This window comes from Marmota monax, unplaced genomic scaffold (genome assembly GCF_021218885.2).
Source record: "Marmota monax isolate L192 unplaced genomic scaffold, Marmota_monax_Labrador192_F-V1.1 WCK01_AAM20220418_F8-fsc00059, whole genome shotgun sequence".
Classification (NCBI taxonomy): domain Eukaryota; kingdom Metazoa; phylum Chordata; class Mammalia; order Rodentia; family Sciuridae; genus Marmota; species Marmota monax.
In genome coordinates, this window is record NW_026693595.1 from 1,128,519 (window position 1) to 1,148,616 (window position 20,098).

The 20,098-nt window shown below is 38.1% G+C and overlaps 1 protein-coding gene across 3 annotated transcripts in view; it reads right to left on the reverse strand.

The window, feature by feature from the left end:
- Pcsk5 (proprotein convertase subtilisin/kexin type 5) overlaps nt 1-20,098 on the reverse strand; it is a 449,712-nt gene that overhangs the window by 237,019 nt on the left and 192,595 nt on the right. For all 3 annotated transcript variants that reach the window (XM_046459433.2, XM_046459431.2, XM_046459435.2), the window contains exon 9: nt 12,908-13,008. In XM_046459433.2, the coding sequence (XP_046315389.1) occupies nt 12,908-13,008 (101 nt within the window). The remainder of the gene's footprint in view (nt 1-12,907; nt 13,009-20,098) is intronic.

A 20,098-nucleotide genomic window follows, 5' to 3' on the forward strand; every position in this document is an offset into this window, starting at 1 on the left:
CAAATGACACTGGGCCAATGGGAGCTCTATGAAAATTAAAGTTAGATTCTGACACCAAAATAATTTTGGGTGGTTAAACATCGACGGTGAGAAATGAAATGAGAAAATACTCTAGATGAAAGCATAAGTTGGGAATTAATAGATTTTGAGGTATGAATGGACTTTCTATTATACTTTAATCTGGGTTCACTGATCATCCTATAATAGAGCAAATAATTCCCTGCTTCACATATATGTGGGTTAATTTTAAGGGAACATAGAGAGTTTTCATCAGAATACTTAAGATTCTCCAGGAGATACTGAAAGATCAAATATGACCATCTAACTGAAGAAATCAGAAAGGACATATGTATTTGACTGAATAATAACTCAAAAATAAAAAATGTTCTTTATACTGAAATAGAATGAAGAAAATTTAAAAGGAAATGATAAATTGACAAAATATTTACAATAAATATGTAGAAGGAGTAGTATATTCAGTATTTATAGTCAGGTAAAAAAATAAGAACAACTTGAAACACTATTAGGTGATTTGTAGAGGATTTGCAACATTGCTATTTTTTCGAGTGACTTTGAAACATAATTCAGATATTCAATTTGAATTTTCATTCTTATAATTGAAGAACTCCTAAATATTCAGTTTCTAACAATTGTACAGAGAACACTGAGAAAGACCTGAAACCTTCTTTAATCTAATTTTGCTTTTTTTTTAGTTTGGATAAAGCATGGCTTGGTTTAAAAAATTTTTTAAAAATTGGGAAGAGGGACAATAAAATAAACAGGATCTGAAGAAAAAGCATCATGCAGATTAAAGGTAATAAAGTATGGAATATTTCATAATAAATACATCATTTATATTAAGAATATATATTTGCCATCAGCATGATGTTATCAGGCATTATTACACTACTTATACATATGACAGCTACTGAAATTTGACTATATGTGGAAACTTTTATTATATATATGTCTGTATGTATATATATATATATATATATATATATATATATATATATATAAAATTAACAAAGGGCATTTATTATTTTGGTTATAATAATCTAATTTTTAAAAATGCTCTATTGCTAGCAAAATTGTTGGCCATGGGACTCTCTTACAGACATCTATCAGTGTTAAATAAATATTTATTTGTTCTCAAGTCATCAGTGGCAAATATAGTGAGAGGGATATTTGCGAGCATCACTAGGATGTAAAAAAGCTCTCAATATCTCCCAGATTTCAAAGACTTAGCACAGTGTTTTTCAATGTGGGAATCAACACAAGATTGGGTCCTTTTAACTTTATCAAATAAGGATAGTCATACTAGTATGGAAGTTTTAATACCAAAATAGTATAAATGTTCAAAATAAGTGACTTTAAAAATATTTTTAAAAACCTAAAAAAATAGATTTTAAAACCAGTCTATATTCTATTATCATTGTTCTTGTCTTCTCTCTGTGATCCTTGAACACTCTCACCAAATAGCACCTCCACAGACCAGATGGGCTCTGGGCAGATTTCCAATGTTATGATTCCTCAGACAAACCGATAAAAATTATTTTACATTCCATGTATGGGATCCCATGTAATTGAGGGTATTAGCACAATGAAAATTGTAAAATTGAATACATCTGCTTTAGAAAGGAGACCATTTAATGACAATTCCCCTGGTACCTAAATTCAGAGCAGTAGGAAGATTTCGGCAGGATGAATATGATCACTTCCATATCATACTCCCTCCCGGAAGCTCTCAAAAACATTCTTGGGAGTCATTTGTAAAGGTTTCCCCTAGCTAAACAATAAGCAGATCCCTCCAACAGCCATTAAGAGAATACAACTCCCTACCCTGGATTTCACTCAGGGTCCTTTCCTTCATTCCAACATTCCCTGGTTGGGTACCAAATATTTCAGATAAACCAAAGAGCCCACTGCTGATAGAAACATAAAGATTTTACGTGTATTCTTAATGACTCAACAATCAGCTTTAGTCTTTGAAGCGATGCCAATTTTCAGCCTGTTTTCAATCATATACAGGCATGTTTTGAAATGTGTAATAGGAAAATAAAAGAAAAATCTTAGACCTTTTGGGTTTTCTTCTTTATCATTTGGCTTTCTATTCTAAAGCTTTGTCATGACTGCAAGCACTGTTGGATGAAAAAGGTGAAATGTGGTTTAATGTTGCTATCAAATAAGAACTCAGGAAAAACTCACATAAGCCAAGTATAAGTTAGATCACCTTTATGACCCAAACTGCTATCATTTCATTGATGGCTTTGCCTTAACCTTTCTTGTTGTAACACCTTCTTTCCTACCCTTATTGGTTATCGCCCTTTATCACAATACCACACTGCTTCATTTCTTCTTCCATACTAGGTACAATTACCTTTAATCAGTGCCTCTGTTAACTTCAACATATGCGCTACTGGAGCCAGGGTCAAGGCCTCTCATACAAGTGTGTTCAACCTGCTGTGCCCTCCCTGGCAGCTCTGGCATGGACCGTGTGTTTTGCTCAAATGTATTCCAGTTGTTAGCACAGTACCAGGCACATACTGAACTGCATCAAATTATGATGCTCCAGATCTGCAACCAGGACTTGGAAGACATGTTAATTTTAGAGAGGTGAAAAAAAAAGTCTGTTTCAAAATAAAGAAATTATAGTAATAAGAATAATCCAATAAATATTTCTTGAATCAATCAACTTTAAGTTAAAACGGAACTTTCTGGCACTATAACTCATATACCTACATAGAGTTACCCATGCAAACTTCCGAATAATTATAAGACGAGTTTCTTCCATTCATTCTGTAAGTTAGACACACACACACACACACACACACACACACACGGTTTTGTCTACTATGTGCCAATTGTTCTTGTTGCAGAGGCTACTGACTTGCAAGACAGTTTACGGTCTAGGGAGGTTTCTGGAGATCTATGGATCACCTGTAGTTGAATTACTTTGAGAACGTCAAAATAGGCATTTTTAAAGAGATCCCTAATGACTCATGCACACTAAAGTTGAAAACAAATCTTTGAAGTATAGCTCAAATCCCTCCTGTTCTGTAAAGTCTTCCTAAATCATCCCTGCTCAGGATTTTAACTCCCTTTTCAAAACTCATAGCCCTTATATAGTCCACAGAGCCTGTGTGCTCTTAAAACAGGAAGGTGATGATGTGGTAGTGTGGTGTGTGCTCCTGTTACACTGCTTGGAGTTCAACCTCCAGTTCTATCACTGACTGTGAATTTCTAAGCTTCACTTTCCACTTTCCACATCTGTAACAGGGTTGCAATGCCTACCTTGGAGCACTGCTTGGGGGATTAAATGAGGATTACTGATGTAAGCATGTAGTTCAGAATTTGGAATAGAGCAAACATTCAGTAAAAGCAGACTGCTGTTTGTTTGTTTTTTTGGGTCATCATTTTATCTTTTATTTGTCTTTTTGCACTGTGCAATATTTCCAGACTCATTTGGGGCCAATGGTAAGAAAAATCTTCTGTCTCATACATAGGATATTGCAGTCTGATGTACTATGATCTTTCTGGTTAAGAATGACACTGCCAGCATTCAGAGATTTACTGGTCTTCTGGAATATGCAAAGACTTCCCTGCATCTTAGTCACATATATGGTTACTCAGTAAAATTCAGAATCATCCACAAATAGGATATTAAAACTTAACCCAAGATGGAAAGAAATCACACAACCTTGTAAACATCATACAATGTCTTTCTTTCTGTGTTGCATGTTCTATTCCAGGTATCACAGTTGATTTCCTAGTGAATGTGTTGCTTGGAGCTTTCAACACATCAAATGCCATCACTGGCTTATTGATGTCAGGATGAATAAATCTTATATGTGAGTAAAATGACAAGATTTTCAATCTGTCAGTCATACTTCTCTAATTTAGGTTTTCTCCCATACTGATGGCAAAATGCATGACGATTACAGTTTTTTTTTTTTTTTTTTTGAGAAAAGGAAAAAAGTAATGCTGTTATCAACTGACTACTAAAACTAGATTGTGGTGTTATTAGGATCAATTATTTTCTTCAGAGAAAATGACGTGAAAAAAATCTTAACTTTTATGTGAGAAATATAGCCCAGAAGTAAAAATAATTATAGGTTAAGACAACATCGGTACGAGTCAGATAGATTCAAAACTTAGCCTCAGACCATTTGGTATATAAACAGACTTGAATCTGAACTGGGTTTCAATATAGAGCTTAGGGGTATATCTGGGAATCTTTGAATATGAAGACAGTACTGTTTGATGAAACTATCACATGAGTCATTATGGAGAAAGTCTTTTAATGTGCCTTGACTGAAGTGATTAAGTAGCAGGCTGTGATGTGAAAGTAATGGCCCCTGAACAAAAAGTCATGTTTTCTTTTTCTTAGCAAGAAAAATGATATTTGATAGTATTTGGGGTGTAACCAGAGGCACCATCAAGAACAAAAATTTCCTGGCAACCAGCAAAATCTATAAACTCTCAGGAGACAAAACTGAAATACTAAATTGTACATATATCTTTCAAACTCACTGATCAGTGGACTATCTAAGCAATCTTCCTGGGCACCTGCACTGAGGATAATTTGCTGTTCCCACTCTATTGGGATTAAAGGACAGAGAGGCAGATGGGGTAGTGGAATGCACATTAGGTCCACATTCTTTATCTTCTTAAAAATGTAAACTGTCTCAGTCATTCAGAGCATTCAGGATGGCAGTGACAGACATTTTCTGAGGATTAATCCATTGCTGGGGGACCCGACCTACCAAAGCACCGCTGATGATTGTCCTAGACATTTGCTACAGGGCCTGTTGTAAGGCATTATTTGAACAGGGACCTGGTGCCACCAGATTCTATGCTTCTTCTAATTTCCAAAATCTCATTGGAAAAAAGAAAGGGTATCTATTTCTATAAATGATATCACAATCCATCCATGTTCAGCCAAGAAACTAGACCTCAGTCTTGATTTTTTTTCCTTTTCCCCCAAGGCACATACCTAATTCATTCCCTGTTGGCTCCACTTGCAGAATGTCCATCAAATTTCCCCACTTCTCTATGCCATCCCCATTGCATCCACCAGGCTCCCCTAATCTCTCTTGAACTACTCCTCTAGCTTTCCAAATTGTTCATCTGCCTCCTCCCACACAAATTGGATATTTATACCATGAGACATTTCTAATATTTGACACTTTGAAAATGATATTTGGCCTGCTACACAAGGAAACATATCTAGTGATTGCAACAGGACTAAGAAGTATTCTTCTTAAAAACTGTCTTTATTATTACAGCAATAAGAATAACATGTTTTCAATCAATAAACTAGTTTTTAAAAAAAGAGCTAAGCAAAAAGAGGCAGATAACAGTTCCCCAAGAACACCTTACTCCTCAGTGCAGCTGCTGAGCAGATCCACTCTCTCACATGTTTCTCAGTTTCCTCACCTAGGGAAGGAGATGGAAAATTCTGGCAAATCCCCAGGATAATTCAAGGTGAATGAGCCTGTTGACCAGGGCTTCTGCAGTCATAATGGACACCTTTGGAAGCCATCCTGGTTTGAAACCATTACTTAAGGTACAAAGTCTAGTCCAGGGAAAATTGGCTTCCACATAATTTGAACTTGAAAAGTGCTAGAGGACAGACTGTATTGTCTGTGTGTATGTAGACATAACAAAGCTATTTTCATGCACAGTCCTGGCAGAAGGCCCGCGGTAACTGCTCTGTGGGTCTGGTTACAATTATTTCACTATAGGGAATAATCCAGGACAGTACATCCCTTCTCTGTCCGCTCCGTCTCAAGTTGAAATGTATGCTGTTTTTACCCCACAAGCCTTCTTTTCAACTCTCCTCCCTGATTAACCTTTACTCCTCTTCAACCTCTTCACGCTGTATATCCTAACTCTCCACATCAGGAATCTTGGCCAAATTCTAAGCCAACATTGCAGTACATGAGTGTGTGGAAGGGAGGTTGGGAGGGTACCTGCTCTTTATGCCTGTGATTGCACTGAATCTGGGTACATGTGCCTGCATTTCTCACTGTTTGTGCTTGTCCTTTCTAAGTTCTAATTGAAATAAACAAAACTCTCCTAAAAGGAAAGGACTGGAATATCCTCTGCAATTTTACCTCTATAACCAAACACATTTGTGCTCCCCACCCACTGAAACATTTCATACCACTGAATGTGGCCCTTGGGAAAATTCTTAAATGGAACATTTTATACTGAAATGTGTTTTTAATTAAAAAAACAACAACAAAAAAAGAAGATTGGTTTACAGGCTATCAGTTCTAAGAGGCTAACACACCAATATTTAGAAATGTTTGTGACTATCAAACCCTTCTGTGATCACCCTTGGTCATATTCAGTTCTAAAACCCTGAAGCCCCATCAGTAAGTTACTTTAACTCTGAACTAATTTGTTAAAAACTACAGGCGTCCTCTCAACTGTCTCAGGTACCAATTTCTCACAATAACTGTATCACAAATATTTTGGGACACTTCCTTACATTTTTCCTGCATTGGAAATCTTTATCGCTAAGAAAGATGGTAAAGAAAGGTAAAACAAAGATATTTAGTGGTTGATCAATCAGGCCTGCATAAAATTTATATACCTGGATCTTTTAGGTGTATAAGAAAGTTAATTTTTTTAAAAAAAAATTATTAGTTGTAGATGGACACAATGCCTTTATTTTATTTATTTATGTGGTACTGAGGATCGAACTCAGTGCCCTATGCATTTGAGGCAGGCGCTCTACCTCTTAGCCACAACCCTAGCCCAAGATTGTTATTTTCTTGAGAAAATATTTTCAGGATTTTTTTTCTTTTAAATTACCAGCATATGGTGTGAATCATCTTTTGGTGTAATACTTCAATATTTTGCACTTTGACCTTTTTCCATGTCTGACAGTGACCTCTTCCACTAAGGACAGGAGGTAGGGAGAGTTGGAAGCTGAGAGAGGAATAGAAATGTGAGGTTCAGCTCTAGTAAAGGACAAGTCAACAAGGAGAGGGATGAGATAGCACAGGGAGGTCACTAAAAGCCACAAAGGCAAAAATAATTTATATACAAAACTGAGCATTTCTGTTAACTTCTATAGGATGCAGTTCCGTTGTTGAAAACACAAGGTTTGAGGACAGACCTTGTTAAGAACATTATGCTTGGGTGTCCCATGGGATATACAAGTGGTTGTGATAGAACCATGTTCCAATTGGAATTATCAAAGTTAACCATTTATATTTTCCACCAAGTCCTGTACCCTCCAAAATCTTTCCCCCAAGACTCTTTCATTGGCTGTCTTAAATAATTTGTGTAGATTTGCTAGTGAACATTTGTCCCTAATGAGATTGTAAGATTCTTGGATGGCAAGTGATACTTTTTCTAAACAAATATTTGAATTATGCCCTGTCTAGAAATGCAGTCATATTGGGCCTTAGGGTATCACATACCCTAAGGTTTGTGGGAACACAGTTCCCACAAAATTTTTGGGAACACAGTTTATTCTGTGGCACTCCTACAGAACTGTTGAAGATGTCTCCCCACCAACCCTTCAGGTCTTCTCGCCACAAGCTCTGTGCTATGAAACAATGATATACATGGCCTCTGTCTATGGACTCCCAGTCCACTGGCTTCTGGCAGGATTTGGCCCATGGGGTACACTGGAGAGAAACAGGTATGGGAGGAGAGAATTAGGACCTCAGTCCAAGTTCTGCCTGCCTCCCTGCAGGACCAATGTGGGACAGTGTGTCCCTGTCAACTCCTGGTAGTTCCACTGTCTCCAGCCCCAGGGATTCCTGTCTCATGTCCCTTCACCCCTGCAGATGACCCTGACCTTGGGAGCTTTCCTGCTCCACTGTAAAGTGATTCCCTTGAATTCACCTAATATATGCCATGATGCCTTAATGTTTTCTGGTGCTTAATATATTCGATGTATACACATAAATAAAGATTATAAGACATAATCCTATTTCCCAAGAAACTAAGTTTCTTTGGAAGATATTACATATGAATATATCTAAAGAACAATAAGAAATTATATAAGTGATCTATAATTATATTTCATGTTCCTTAAACATTATGTGTCATTCATATTCTATAAACCAGTGGTACTAGGAAAATTGTAACAGAAAAAAAGAAAAAGCAGATGAGCCTACCTGGAAACATGTAAATCCGATTGCGTGTGTGTGTGTGCGTGTGCGCGTGTATGTGTGTGTACATAGTATACCATGGCAGCTCATGTTTAATATATATCAGGTATATTTCTAGTGTAGAATAATAACTGCCATCCCATTTTCTCATTTTCTAAATTTAGAACTAGTTTTATTGAGTTTTCTCAAAGTATGCTACTTCCGTGGCCTCTTAGTTGAGAAATTTGAGGAAAATTGGATCACCGAAACCAAGGGTTTCTGGAAGGTTCTTTTTACCAATACTTTCATCTATGTTCTAAATAATTCCAGAAGTTTCTATCTGACTCAGTGACTTTTGTTTGCCATTCACTATGTAGAGTAACTGCTTTTGGTTGTTGAACATATATTTTTCAAATGTCCAATAAAAGGCCCTTTGCAATTCAAGCCAAAAGGTTGCTTTGGGGAATTTAAAATTTGAATTTCCTGAGTTAATATGACACTTTAACCTATAAAAGACTCCACTGAAATGGCTTTTATTTGCTAATAATTGCAGACTTAGGTCGGGAAGACTTTCAGCAAAACATAGTTTGTTATTCTGAGCACTCTACTTTTATGAATGTCAGTAATTTCAACCATTTATGTGAAACATCAGTTGCTAGTAAGCTCCTTTTTTGTTTTATTTTCCACAGGTCTAGAGTACTGACAACACACGCCAGTAAGTAGATGAAAAGCTCCTTACAAATATGACTTGGTATTCTCCTAGGTTGCTAACCTAAAATTAGCGTACTCATCTTTTACTATTTTCTTCTTTAAGATACTTGTTTCCTAGGGCACTTTGAGCTTTTTGAATTTCACTATATAAAAGACATCATTTTAACTAGCAGATGGCAGTTAATTCTCTTGTAATCAGCACTTACCTATTCCCTATTCACTCAGCTGAAAAATCAGAAAAAATTACTTTAAAAAAACCACAAAATAAAAAAATTGAAACAGTATGTCTTCTGAACCAATAAATATGTGTTGAGGGCACTCCAACACAAAAATAGTTATTTTCCCTTCTTTTTAAAGATGATAGTATTTTCATTTATTTTGAAATTGCTTATGATTTCTAGAAGCATCTTTGGGAACAAGGGAAAAATCACCCAATTTACCCCAAGGTAAGATTCATAAGATTGTCAGAGTTGGCTGCAGAGTTTAAAACAACCCAAAGAGGCTCACACTCAGCAAGAAAAAATAAGGAGCCAGAATAGTAGAGTCTTGGAAACAGAACAGAACACAGTCACCCCTACCATTGGGGGACTGGTTCCAGGACTCCTTGCAAATACCAAAGTCGACAGATGCTCAAGTCTCCTATATTAAATGATGTAGTATTTGAAATCAACCTATGCACATTTTCCCATATACTTTAAATCATCTTTAGATTATTTATAATGCCTACTACAAAATAATTGGTATGTCAATAGTTGTTATAATGCCTTATTTTAGGGAATAATGACAAGAAATAAATGTCTGTACATGCTCAGTCCAGATGTGATCTTTTTCTCAAATATTTCAACCATGGTTGGTTGAATTCTTAAGTACAGAACCCATGGAGGCATTATTAATGAATAATTAACATTGTAAAATATTAAAATATTAATTAAAAAAAGTACAGAACCCATGGAAAGAGAGCGGTCTATTTTCATTCAAGAATCTGGGGGTCTAACACAGTGGAGTTTATTGCAATGTAGTTTGCTGTATACCTTGTAGGAAAAGGATGTCCTGGGAGTCCTGTGGGCTGTCACAGCAAAGTTATTTCATGATCAAACATTATTAAGTTAGATAAGAGATCTGGACAGTTTAAGCTTATCTGATTCTATGTTTTGTATTTGTTATTTTTGCTCTTAATTTCCTGAGAAGGTTTAAGAATGGCAGAGAGGCCATAGGCCAAAGTAGCATCTATAACAGGACTTACAGTCCTACTGATCCAGGCAAGTCTCCTGTGCGGGCAAGAAACTGGGGAACATGAAGGAGACAGACTAGGGGAAGCTCAGAGCATGGTGTTTTCCCTGATGTCCCTAGGATTGAGTAAATACTGCAATCTAGGGACATTCAGAGAAATGATACATCTGTCCTTGTAGTGTAGGACCATGACGTTAAACAGGGAACAGCAGGCTCTGTTTGCAGCTTGTCATCTGAAGGCACAGCCCATTCAGTTACTCAGCTGACCCCGGTGTAGCAGGCTGTGCCTACCTGGAGAGCAAGGCAGTATCCCAGGCCATAATTCTGCCTCCTGAAGCTTTTTCTCCTCTCCCCTTACAAAGGAGTATCTTGAAGATCTGGCTCTTCAGCTTGTGATAGTAAAGGCCAAATCTCAAAATACCAAGGTTCAAGTATGATTGAGAAGTAGAAGGGTAATAGGAGACTGCAAGGACTGCCGGGGCTGTTGAAAAGATGGTGGGAATGTGCAAGCACTGGGCTTAGTTTTAGAACAACTGCAGTCTCAGTGCACTGTTATTTGAGCTCCTCTCTTCAATTTTCTAGTTTTAGGTAATTTTCACTCAAGCTGCAGCACCACTCCTTATTTTGCTGCTGGTTTAATATCGATGCTTGACCCACTCTTAACGGTATTTGGACCTCTTTTCTATAATTCAGCTGCACTTACAGGCACAGATTGGCCTGTAGGTCAAACCAAAGGTGTGACAGGAAAGGTATATTCTTTGTCAGATTGTTTATCATCTATTTTGGACCCAAGATTGAACTGGATTGCTAAAATCTTAAAATACAGTGGATTTCCCAGTAACCTGTATTTGGGGAACTTCATTCCACCCATCACAGTTTTGGCAAAAATAAATCTTGAAAAATGCTCGACACACAAAAGAAAAGAACAGTTGCAGCCTTTGAATGTGTTGCCCAGCCCCAAAGTGACCTTATCTCACTGAGTGGGTTGTTTCAGGTTTAAAGTTAGGATTCTGCATTTCAACTTAAATAGCGCTTAAAAGAACTGTTGTTGAAAATAACAATGTTACAGTAATATCTCAAAGAACCAAGCATTATCTGATTCTCTGTAGCACCAGTTACAGTGTCAGGATGCCAAATTTGAATCTGAGATCATAGCCTTTTGGGGGTGTGGGGGGTAAAGAAATTCCTGATTTTTTTCCCCTTCAATATTTTGCGGATAGGAAAATATTCCAGAGAAGCAACCTAGAATTTCAGAAAGAAAACAATGTTTCTTGAAAAATCCTATTTAGAGTCCACCAAATTAAAAACACAGACACTTAGTTGAGAATTCTGCCAGAACACTTCAGTGAAAAGTTGTAAAGTGAGAATTTCATAGAAGTGCCAGTTCCTTGCTAAACCCAAACTTTTAACACCTTAAAAGATATGTTTTAAATGACTTCATATTTAACCTTGTCAAAAAGAAAGAAATCCAAATGCTCACAGGGGCTTGGATATCTCCCATGACAAGGCTTATGTGGGAGGCCACCCAAAGATAGAGCACCACATCCTGAGCCTGGATTCTGCTTGTGGTTCAGCCCAAGGATTTAAATGACTTAGAAATCTACTGTATCCATATATATTAAGGACAGACTGCCTTAACATAGGCTTCCTGCCTTACAGAGTGGCAACTATAAATGTTGGGATGCTGCTTGTGTCGTGGGAATGAACCAGCCCCAATCTTAATCCAGTACCTGAGCCTCTTTACTATCCTGGATTCTTTCCCTGTCACCTGCTATTGCTCTACCTCAGATGTGAGTAGACAAATCTTTCTACTCCTCCCTAGGGAGGCTTGCAAAGCTACTTTTGGAAAAACATTGATGTCATTACTCCAGTTCTTTTTTTTTTTTTCTGAGATCTTCCTACAGGGAGAGCCTCAGAGAACAGACCCTCAATTCCCTTTTTAAAATCCTTGGACCAGATGTGTTTGGAACTCAACATTTTTTCAGAGATGGTGTTCATAGCATATTTTACACACAAAACCTCCAGCAGGGTCTGAGCCAGCACCTCATAAATATGTGAATATTTCTGCAGTGAAAATAGAAATTTTCACAATAAATGGAATGAGCAAAGACCATAAATAGCCTGAAATCAGTTTGGGACAAGTTTGCCATCCAATGAATTTGGGTGTTAAATTTGCAAAAGAACTTTCAGTTTCCTGAGCGTTTTGGGTTTTGAAATTGAAGACAAGAGATTTTAGACCTGTATTAGGTTTTCAAAGAGCTATGACAAACTAACCTATTTGTTTTTAGATAAAGAGGAGATGAGCCTATGTACAAATAGCTTAAGGAGGACTTTCAAAGAAATCTTTAGGTACAGATTTTGATATATTGAACAGGATTTGAGATAAGTGGGTTGTCCTTGTCCCTGGGCTTCTGGCATATGGCCTTGACCATCTGTATTTCAGAGTTGATCTGTGACGGTGCTGTTGTCATGGAATCTGTGCTGCCTCACTGCGACATGGAGAAAGGGACATGAGTGGGCCAACCTAACCACTCTGAAACTCACAGGAACATTCCCAGACCAGAATAAAGAACCAAGCAAGATGGTTGGAGCCAATTGGCATGCTCATACAATGACTCCATAATAAAGTAATTACACAGTTCGATTTTTTTAAGCATATAACCGCCCCCCCCCCCTTATGTTCTTGATATAGGGAAATGTTTGTAAAGCCCAAATCATTGATGTTTTCAAGGTGGGGCTAGGAAGACTATCTTCTGGGTTGTTATGCTAGGGACTGTATACATGGGAAGGACTATTTTCCTGGAGATTAGGGCTGTCACCAGTGAATACATAGAGAGATCAAGGCTTACTTGGCTTCCAGGGCCAGCGCAATGATGCCTGCAGCCATGGGGGCTGAGGCCGATGTTCCAGTGTGATTGTCGGTGCATCGCTGCCTTAGATCCGTCGTGATCTAAAAGACAGAAGTGAAAAACTCAGATCTCTGAGGTCAACGTAAGTCACATGCAAGTAGAATGAAATTTACTCACAAAAGTGAAGTAGAGGGGTGTTAAAAGATTTGTTTGTAATTTCTTGTTCCTGCAACCCTGTGACAATATTGCTTCCAGACAATCGCCTGTGAAAACCGACTTTGATGAGAAAAAGATTTGGAAATTGTCCTTCACTTCTACTAAAGCCAGAATCAGGACTAAGGGGAACCTATGGCAAGAAACACTATTAATTTTAAACTGCAGGCATCTCATATAGTTCATCCTAGCACAACCTCTGGTTAAAACCAAAGTTCTTTCATTGCTCCAATATTTTAAAATAATTAAAATGTGTTGAATCGACAGCTACTAAGCTTGGCATTGGGAACCTAAGAAATAAAGCTATATAGCCCCCACTTTTTCCAGACCATTACCCTGAGAGTGCTGTAGGTTTCAAGCTAAAGTCTAAACAAACTCTGCCGTAGAAGGTAAGTTTGGTTGTAGAGCTTTCTGGAATTTATAGAAATATTGCAAGGTCAAACTAAGATTTCCTCAAAGACTTCACATAAATACAACAGGACAGACTAGTATGCTTCATATGCAATTTAAGCACAGAGTGTCTGCTTGTCCATTATAGAAAGAGATTACCTATTTCTCTATTTTTATTTTTTAATCAAATTATGAGAACTAGATCATTTTTATTTTCTTGGATTGAATCCAGTTCACTTCAGCTGTGGCTGAATAATATCATCATCCAGCAAGGGCAATGGTTTTCAACCTTTGTTCCATTATGGTCTCATTAAGGAAGAAAATTAAATTTAAGTTCTCCTTTAATAAGAGAAATTAAATATTAGGGAAGGATCTTTCTGGAAACCATTGTAATATTGTAAGAGTTCTAAAATTCTCCCTCCTGGAGAAGAATCTATCTTTGCTCCCTTGGGACTAATATCACATGCGCTGAGAAGGCACAGGCTTGTGAGGTGAGTCCACAGATTCACTGCTATCACTGAAGACGTCAGTAAATCTTTCTTTGGCAATAAGACAAGTATGTTACTACCTATTACAGATAAAAAAATATGTCAACATAAAGGTAAAGGAGGATAAAGGCAGCAGAAAACAAAGCCCTGTCTTCCCCAGGTGCTTCCTTTAAGAGGAATGCAAAGATGAGTCGAATTTGGTTTGCTACACAACTCCTGAGAGGTGAATCCCCTCCCCTTTAGGAGTTTCTTCTCTGTTCCAGAAGGCTGTCTTCCATTATCTGTTATCATTCTAGACTGACATCCTGGCTCATTCAGTTTCACAGGAGGCCATCTGTTCTTAGTATCTTTTGTTTTTTATGTCACCTCTAATGCCACCAGATTATCTGTGTGAGGTAGGAGTAATGGCATAAAGCAGTTGGAAGAAGAACCAAAACGTATAGAACCACATGGATACGGTGGTGTGGATGGACAGAGTTTATCCAAGCTGTTAACAAGTTTTCTGCACTTTCCATTATTGACTTTAAAGATGTATTTTTATTGTGCTAAAAATCATATAACATAAATCTACCTTCCTAGTATAATTTTTATGTGTCCAGTACTGTAAGACTAATTACATGAGCACTGCTGTACAGTATCTCTAGATCTTTTTCATCTTGCATGAATGAACTCTAACCACGGAACAAGTCTTCCTCACCCCTCCCCTTGTTCCCTGGCAACCACTGTTCTGCTTTCTGTTTTTATGTGTTTTTATGTGTTCTAGGTACTACATGTAAGAAGAATCCTGTGGTATCCATCTTTTCCTCATTAAAAAATTTCACTTTGCATAATGTCCTCAAGGTTCATCCATATGGAAGCATGCGACAGGATTTCCTTCCTTTTCAAGACTGAATAATATGCCATTTTGCCGATTCTCTATCCATCCATCTATTAGAGAACACTTGGAGTGAACAGAGCTGCAGAGTTTGCACGTGTGTGCAAAAATCTTTTCAAGGTCCTATTTTCAATTCCTTCAAATATATATCCAAAACTGAGATTGCTGGATCATTAAAAAGGTAATTCTACTTCTTTTGAAATTTTAGGTCAATCTGCAGCTTTATTTTCTGGTCTCCAGAGTCACTGCTGTTGAGAGATGGCCTTGCCTGCATTCCTTTCATTTTACCTCAGCCATGGTCACATTCCTTTGTCCATGCTTTATTATTATTTTTTTTTCAATGACTTGTGCCTGGATTCAAGATTTTTCATGCTATTTCCCAACTTGGCTCTCCTGGCTTATTCTTCAGCTGCACCAGACACTTTCAACACACAGAAACAAATCCAGAATCAACACTCCAAGTGTGTGTAGCAGTTTTGAGTCTAATAAATAACCACCTCCAGCCAAACATGAACAATGAAAATTTCATGTCAGGTTTGCAACAGGAATATGCCTCATCCACATAGAGTCATTCGGTATAGATCATATAACACGGACTTAAATAAAAAACTGTTTAGGACTTTTATAAATAGACACCAATGAGGTGTAAAACGATCTTCACATAGGCAGGTCTGAGGAATTCCAAGTCACTATTGTGCTGCATTTTAATTTTTTTTCCCCCAATCAGTTTACCTAAAAGAAAAGTGAGAGTATGAAGTAGGGGCGAGAAAGGGGTGGAGTAGGCAGGTGACAGAAAGGGAAAAGGTTAAAATGAATGGGGGTGGGGGGAGGAATCACAACATCCTCACTCCCTTTTCATCTGCTTTAAGTGGACATTGCAGCTGGAGCATCTCAAGAGGAAGTTACTGTCAGTGGTGGAGCTATTTAGGTGTAAATTACTGAGAAGTTCTAAGCTGGAGTTCTCATCATTTAGAGAAGTCACAGTATAGGAGAATTTTTATGTCTATCTTTAGAAAGAAAAGGCAAAGACCACCAAGGAAAATGCAATCTTGAAGAAAAATGATGTTCTCCAAACTGGAAGCACATGAGGTAACCCCATTAATCACAACGCACGCAAGTAGGACCTGACAGTGTCATTAAAAGGAAAGTTGTGTTGGATGTTGGGCACAGAATGTGGGGCAGGGAGAGTCCAGAGATTCTATGTGCAAAGCCAGACAATAAAGCACTTTTAATGTCAGATGTTCAAAAGAATGTCTCAGAAGTTGGTCTCGATCCTGGTGGCACATCTTGCATGCTACAGATTCCCTCAATTCACTACCCAAATCAGAAACAGAATTTGCCTCCAAAGAGCCTCTCAGATTGCTCAAGAAAATATCATCTGTGTCCATCGGAGGGAAGGAAGCTGGAGAGGAGGACATCAGGCCCTGAGCCAGATCAAAGCTGGCCTGATCAGCAAATTAGATTTTTTCAGCCTCTCAGGATCAGTAGCAGATGGTTTTTTGGACTCCACAAAGTTCGGATGTGATCTTTACTTGGTGAGAAGAGGGTACTGTTTAGGTCTAGCCAGTCTCCTCCTCCATCACCACTTTTTCTCATCCTAAGATCTTATTTCCTAGCATGTCACATTTCATTATTTGAGCTGATTGGGCTTTTGATTATAAGCTATCGATGCGGTTCTCTAGGGAATCACAGTGCAGATTAATTTTGGCCCTAAGTGACAGGCCTTGACAGCAACCCCACAAAGGTGGGGGGATGTTCTCTCCACGATGACCTGTGATACGTTTTACATTGAAGGATCCATATTGTCTCCTGTCTGTTTAAAAGAGCAACTGAACAGATATTTTTAAAACATGGAGTGATTCTGCTGTCTGTTTCTGGTGTTGATTTTGATTTGGATTAGACATGTGCCAAGAAAGCTGTTTCAGACACCATTATGGGGGAGAAGGGCAGAAGCTGAATCTTAACTCTATCGATGAATAAAGGAGCAGGAGTGGATTTATCAAGCACAGTGACATAAAAAGGAACGAGAACCAATGAATGTTTTTTGTGTTCACAATGGTGTGGAATTCAATCATGAATGACAAGTCAGTCCAAAGCCTCACTCCCCTGTTGGTAAGAGAGGCTGTAAGTGTGAAGTACAAGCTTAGGTTTTGCTTATAAATGTGAGGTTGCTATGATGTAAAGGGATCCCATCTCAAATTATTGTTGTATTTTCCTAATGTTCAGCTCAGTTCCATGCACAAAGAAAAGCATAGTATTTGCTAAGATAAACTGCTAAGATCAATCTGCCATATGCTCATTTTAAGGAAAGCTTTAAACTCTAAGCAACCCCACAAGGAAGGGTTTCCCTCTCATTAGGAATAACTTTCCCACTCATTAGGAAAGGCCTTAAAGTCATGTCTTTCTTGTCTGATCACAGAAACTTGTAATCATCCTACAAAAAATTTGTGTGTACCTGTATATATACAACTCAGGGGTTCAACTATAGCACTATTTGCACAATTACTACTACTGCCCCACTGCTTCTCCTAAAACAACCTGTAGCAAGTGAAGCAGTGTCCAAAAGTACATACAAACCCACAGAAACTTTGCAAGGAAGATATATTTACCAGCTAAGAATATGGAGGCTCAAAGAGACTAAATAACTTGCCTGAGAACACAGAGCAACCAATGCGCATGGGAGTGGTGAAGATACTAAAATGTGAAACAGCAGCAAAAGAAACTGAGTTTCAGTGGATAGTCCTCTATGAGAACAAAAGCAACAGAGCCAGGGCAGCAGTAGCAATGGTAGCACTGAGCTTGAGTCCCAGCCCAAGTTAGCGAATGGGTACGGCAATGTTCCTTCAGGGCACCGTTAAAACCAGAAGTTGTCAGAAATGGGGTCTTCTTTTCACTTTTTAACATTCTCAACAGACTGTGGATCAAACTTCCAAACATACTAAATACATTTGGATTTGCTAGTGTTTTACTTATGAAAAATAATGGTGTTTGCTAAGTTAAAAAGAGGAACAGAGATGATAGAGGATAATATGGTACAGATGGTGACAGCATTTGAAAAATGAATTAGGTGGAAGGTGGAGGTGTTTCTGGAAAAAAAAGTGCCTCTGCTTACAAGCATTAAAAGCAACAAGATAATCCTCCATGTGGAATTGGTCATTTAGAACAACCCTGAAATACCAGGCAGCAGGGTTTCTTTTTTCTGAACACAAATAAAATAAATGACATTGGGAGAGGGTTAAGCAGCACATACATGCTTCAAACCCTGGCTCACAGAATCCCTCCCTGAAGGTACAATGGACCCATATCCTAATCACCAAGACAAATGACTAAGGGAAAATGTCAAAGGCTGAGCAAGTCCCAAAAGAAAGAGATAATTTAATGATGAGAGTGAATGGAGAGAGAGGAGAGCTTTATCCAGAAGATAGAACTTGTGAGAAAGGTGGAGGGGCAGTGAGCTCTCACAGGTGGAATCTGAATGCTCTTGGACATTAAGGAGGGTGACATGTACAGCTTTATTATATAGCAAGGTTCCTGTTTATTTCCAATGCTAAATATACTATCAAATATCAATTACCTTCCATCAATCTGCCAACTGAAGGAGTTTCTCTAAAAGAAAAAAGAGAGCCTCCCTCCCTGTCCTCCTGTGTCTACATAGACCACTTGTGAATCTTCCATCCTTCCAAATGTCTGATATTCAGGGCTGGGATGTAGCTCAGTGGCAAAGCGTCTGCCTTACATTCTTGAAGCCCTGAGTTTGACCCCCAGTTCCAAAAAATGCAAACAAAAAAGAACCCCAAATATCTGATAATCATGCACAAATGTTTATTGAGCTCCCACACTTTGGAAAGAAATAAAAGTTTATCGTCCCCAAGTATTTCCCACTCCAGCATGAAAAACAGACAACAAATAAGAAAATGAATATGACCATGTTAAGTAGCTCTCAGTGCACTAGAAGGAAATTTGAACAGGAAAAAGGAGAAGAGGGAGAAGGAGGGGACTGCTATTATTTTAGGGAAGGGAAGGAAGAAAGTCCTTTCTGAAGTGAAATCTGAGAAGAGACATAAAGGAAGTGGCATCTGAGGACAGGATGCTTCTAACAGAGGGCACAGGATGGAGCCCTGGTCTGAACATCACCCAAAAGGTGCAATCTCGGGAGCTCAGTGCTGTGCCTTAGATTTTGTCGGAGGTCTAATTAAGGGAGTCATGAAAGAAGAAAAGGCATGAAGTTTAAAAAAAGAGGAATGAATAGAAAATACAATGGACACCTATATATTCTAAGTGTTTCTTTTTTTAACCACTGTGAAAAGGACACAAAATAGGTAAGAAAATTGCCGTTCCTTCATACAGATCTGTTAGGTGTCATTGAAGGTATCAAAGGCATGGCAGCACACAGATTTACAAGATGGCTTTGGGGGTCCATCCTGAGTGGAACACTTTTTCTAGTTGTGATTTTTTTTCCTTTTTAACTTTTTAAAGTGTTTTCTCGTCAGTATTGGAGGCATGATAATCCTTCTCCATGATGTTTTAAAGCTATAATGAGATGATGTATGTGATGTGCATAGTACCAGGCACATATTTTTAGGGCAAAAAAATGATTTTTATGACATATCAATAAAACTAAAAATGTACTATGCATGAGATATGGAATATGATGTATATAAGTAAGGCTAATAAAATATGATTTCACATCATGGCTTTAAAAATAACTACTGCTTATTATAATAAAATTTATATTTTGGAAGCTTCCTTTTCTGGAATGAGCCACAAGGCCACCAACAATCCAAATGTACGAAAGCAAGAACCATACCAATGTCCAGAGTTGTGCTAATGGTAATGGCAGGAAAAGCAGGGACAGAGATGATGCTATGTTTTGAAACCTGGGACAAGATTTCCCTGCTTGCAAACCATGAAAAAGCATTTTGTCCAGGACAAGTACAATTTATTTGACAAAAGTACTTTCCCAGAAGCTGAGAGGAGTTCTTTCCCCTCTCCTCAGGTCCTCTGTGACTGTCTCGGTTCAAATCACAAAGGTGCTGTATGAATGAAGAATGACAACCGCGCTCTTCTGGAGAGGCTGCAAATGACAAAAGGAAATGAATGGCTCAGGGAAGGGAGCCCAGTACAAAGGAAGACACTGCCATTCCTGTAGCACTCAATCACAGATGCCACTAACAGGATGTGGGCATCACCCAGGGACCACAGGCGTCTAGGTTCAAAGCCTGGTGG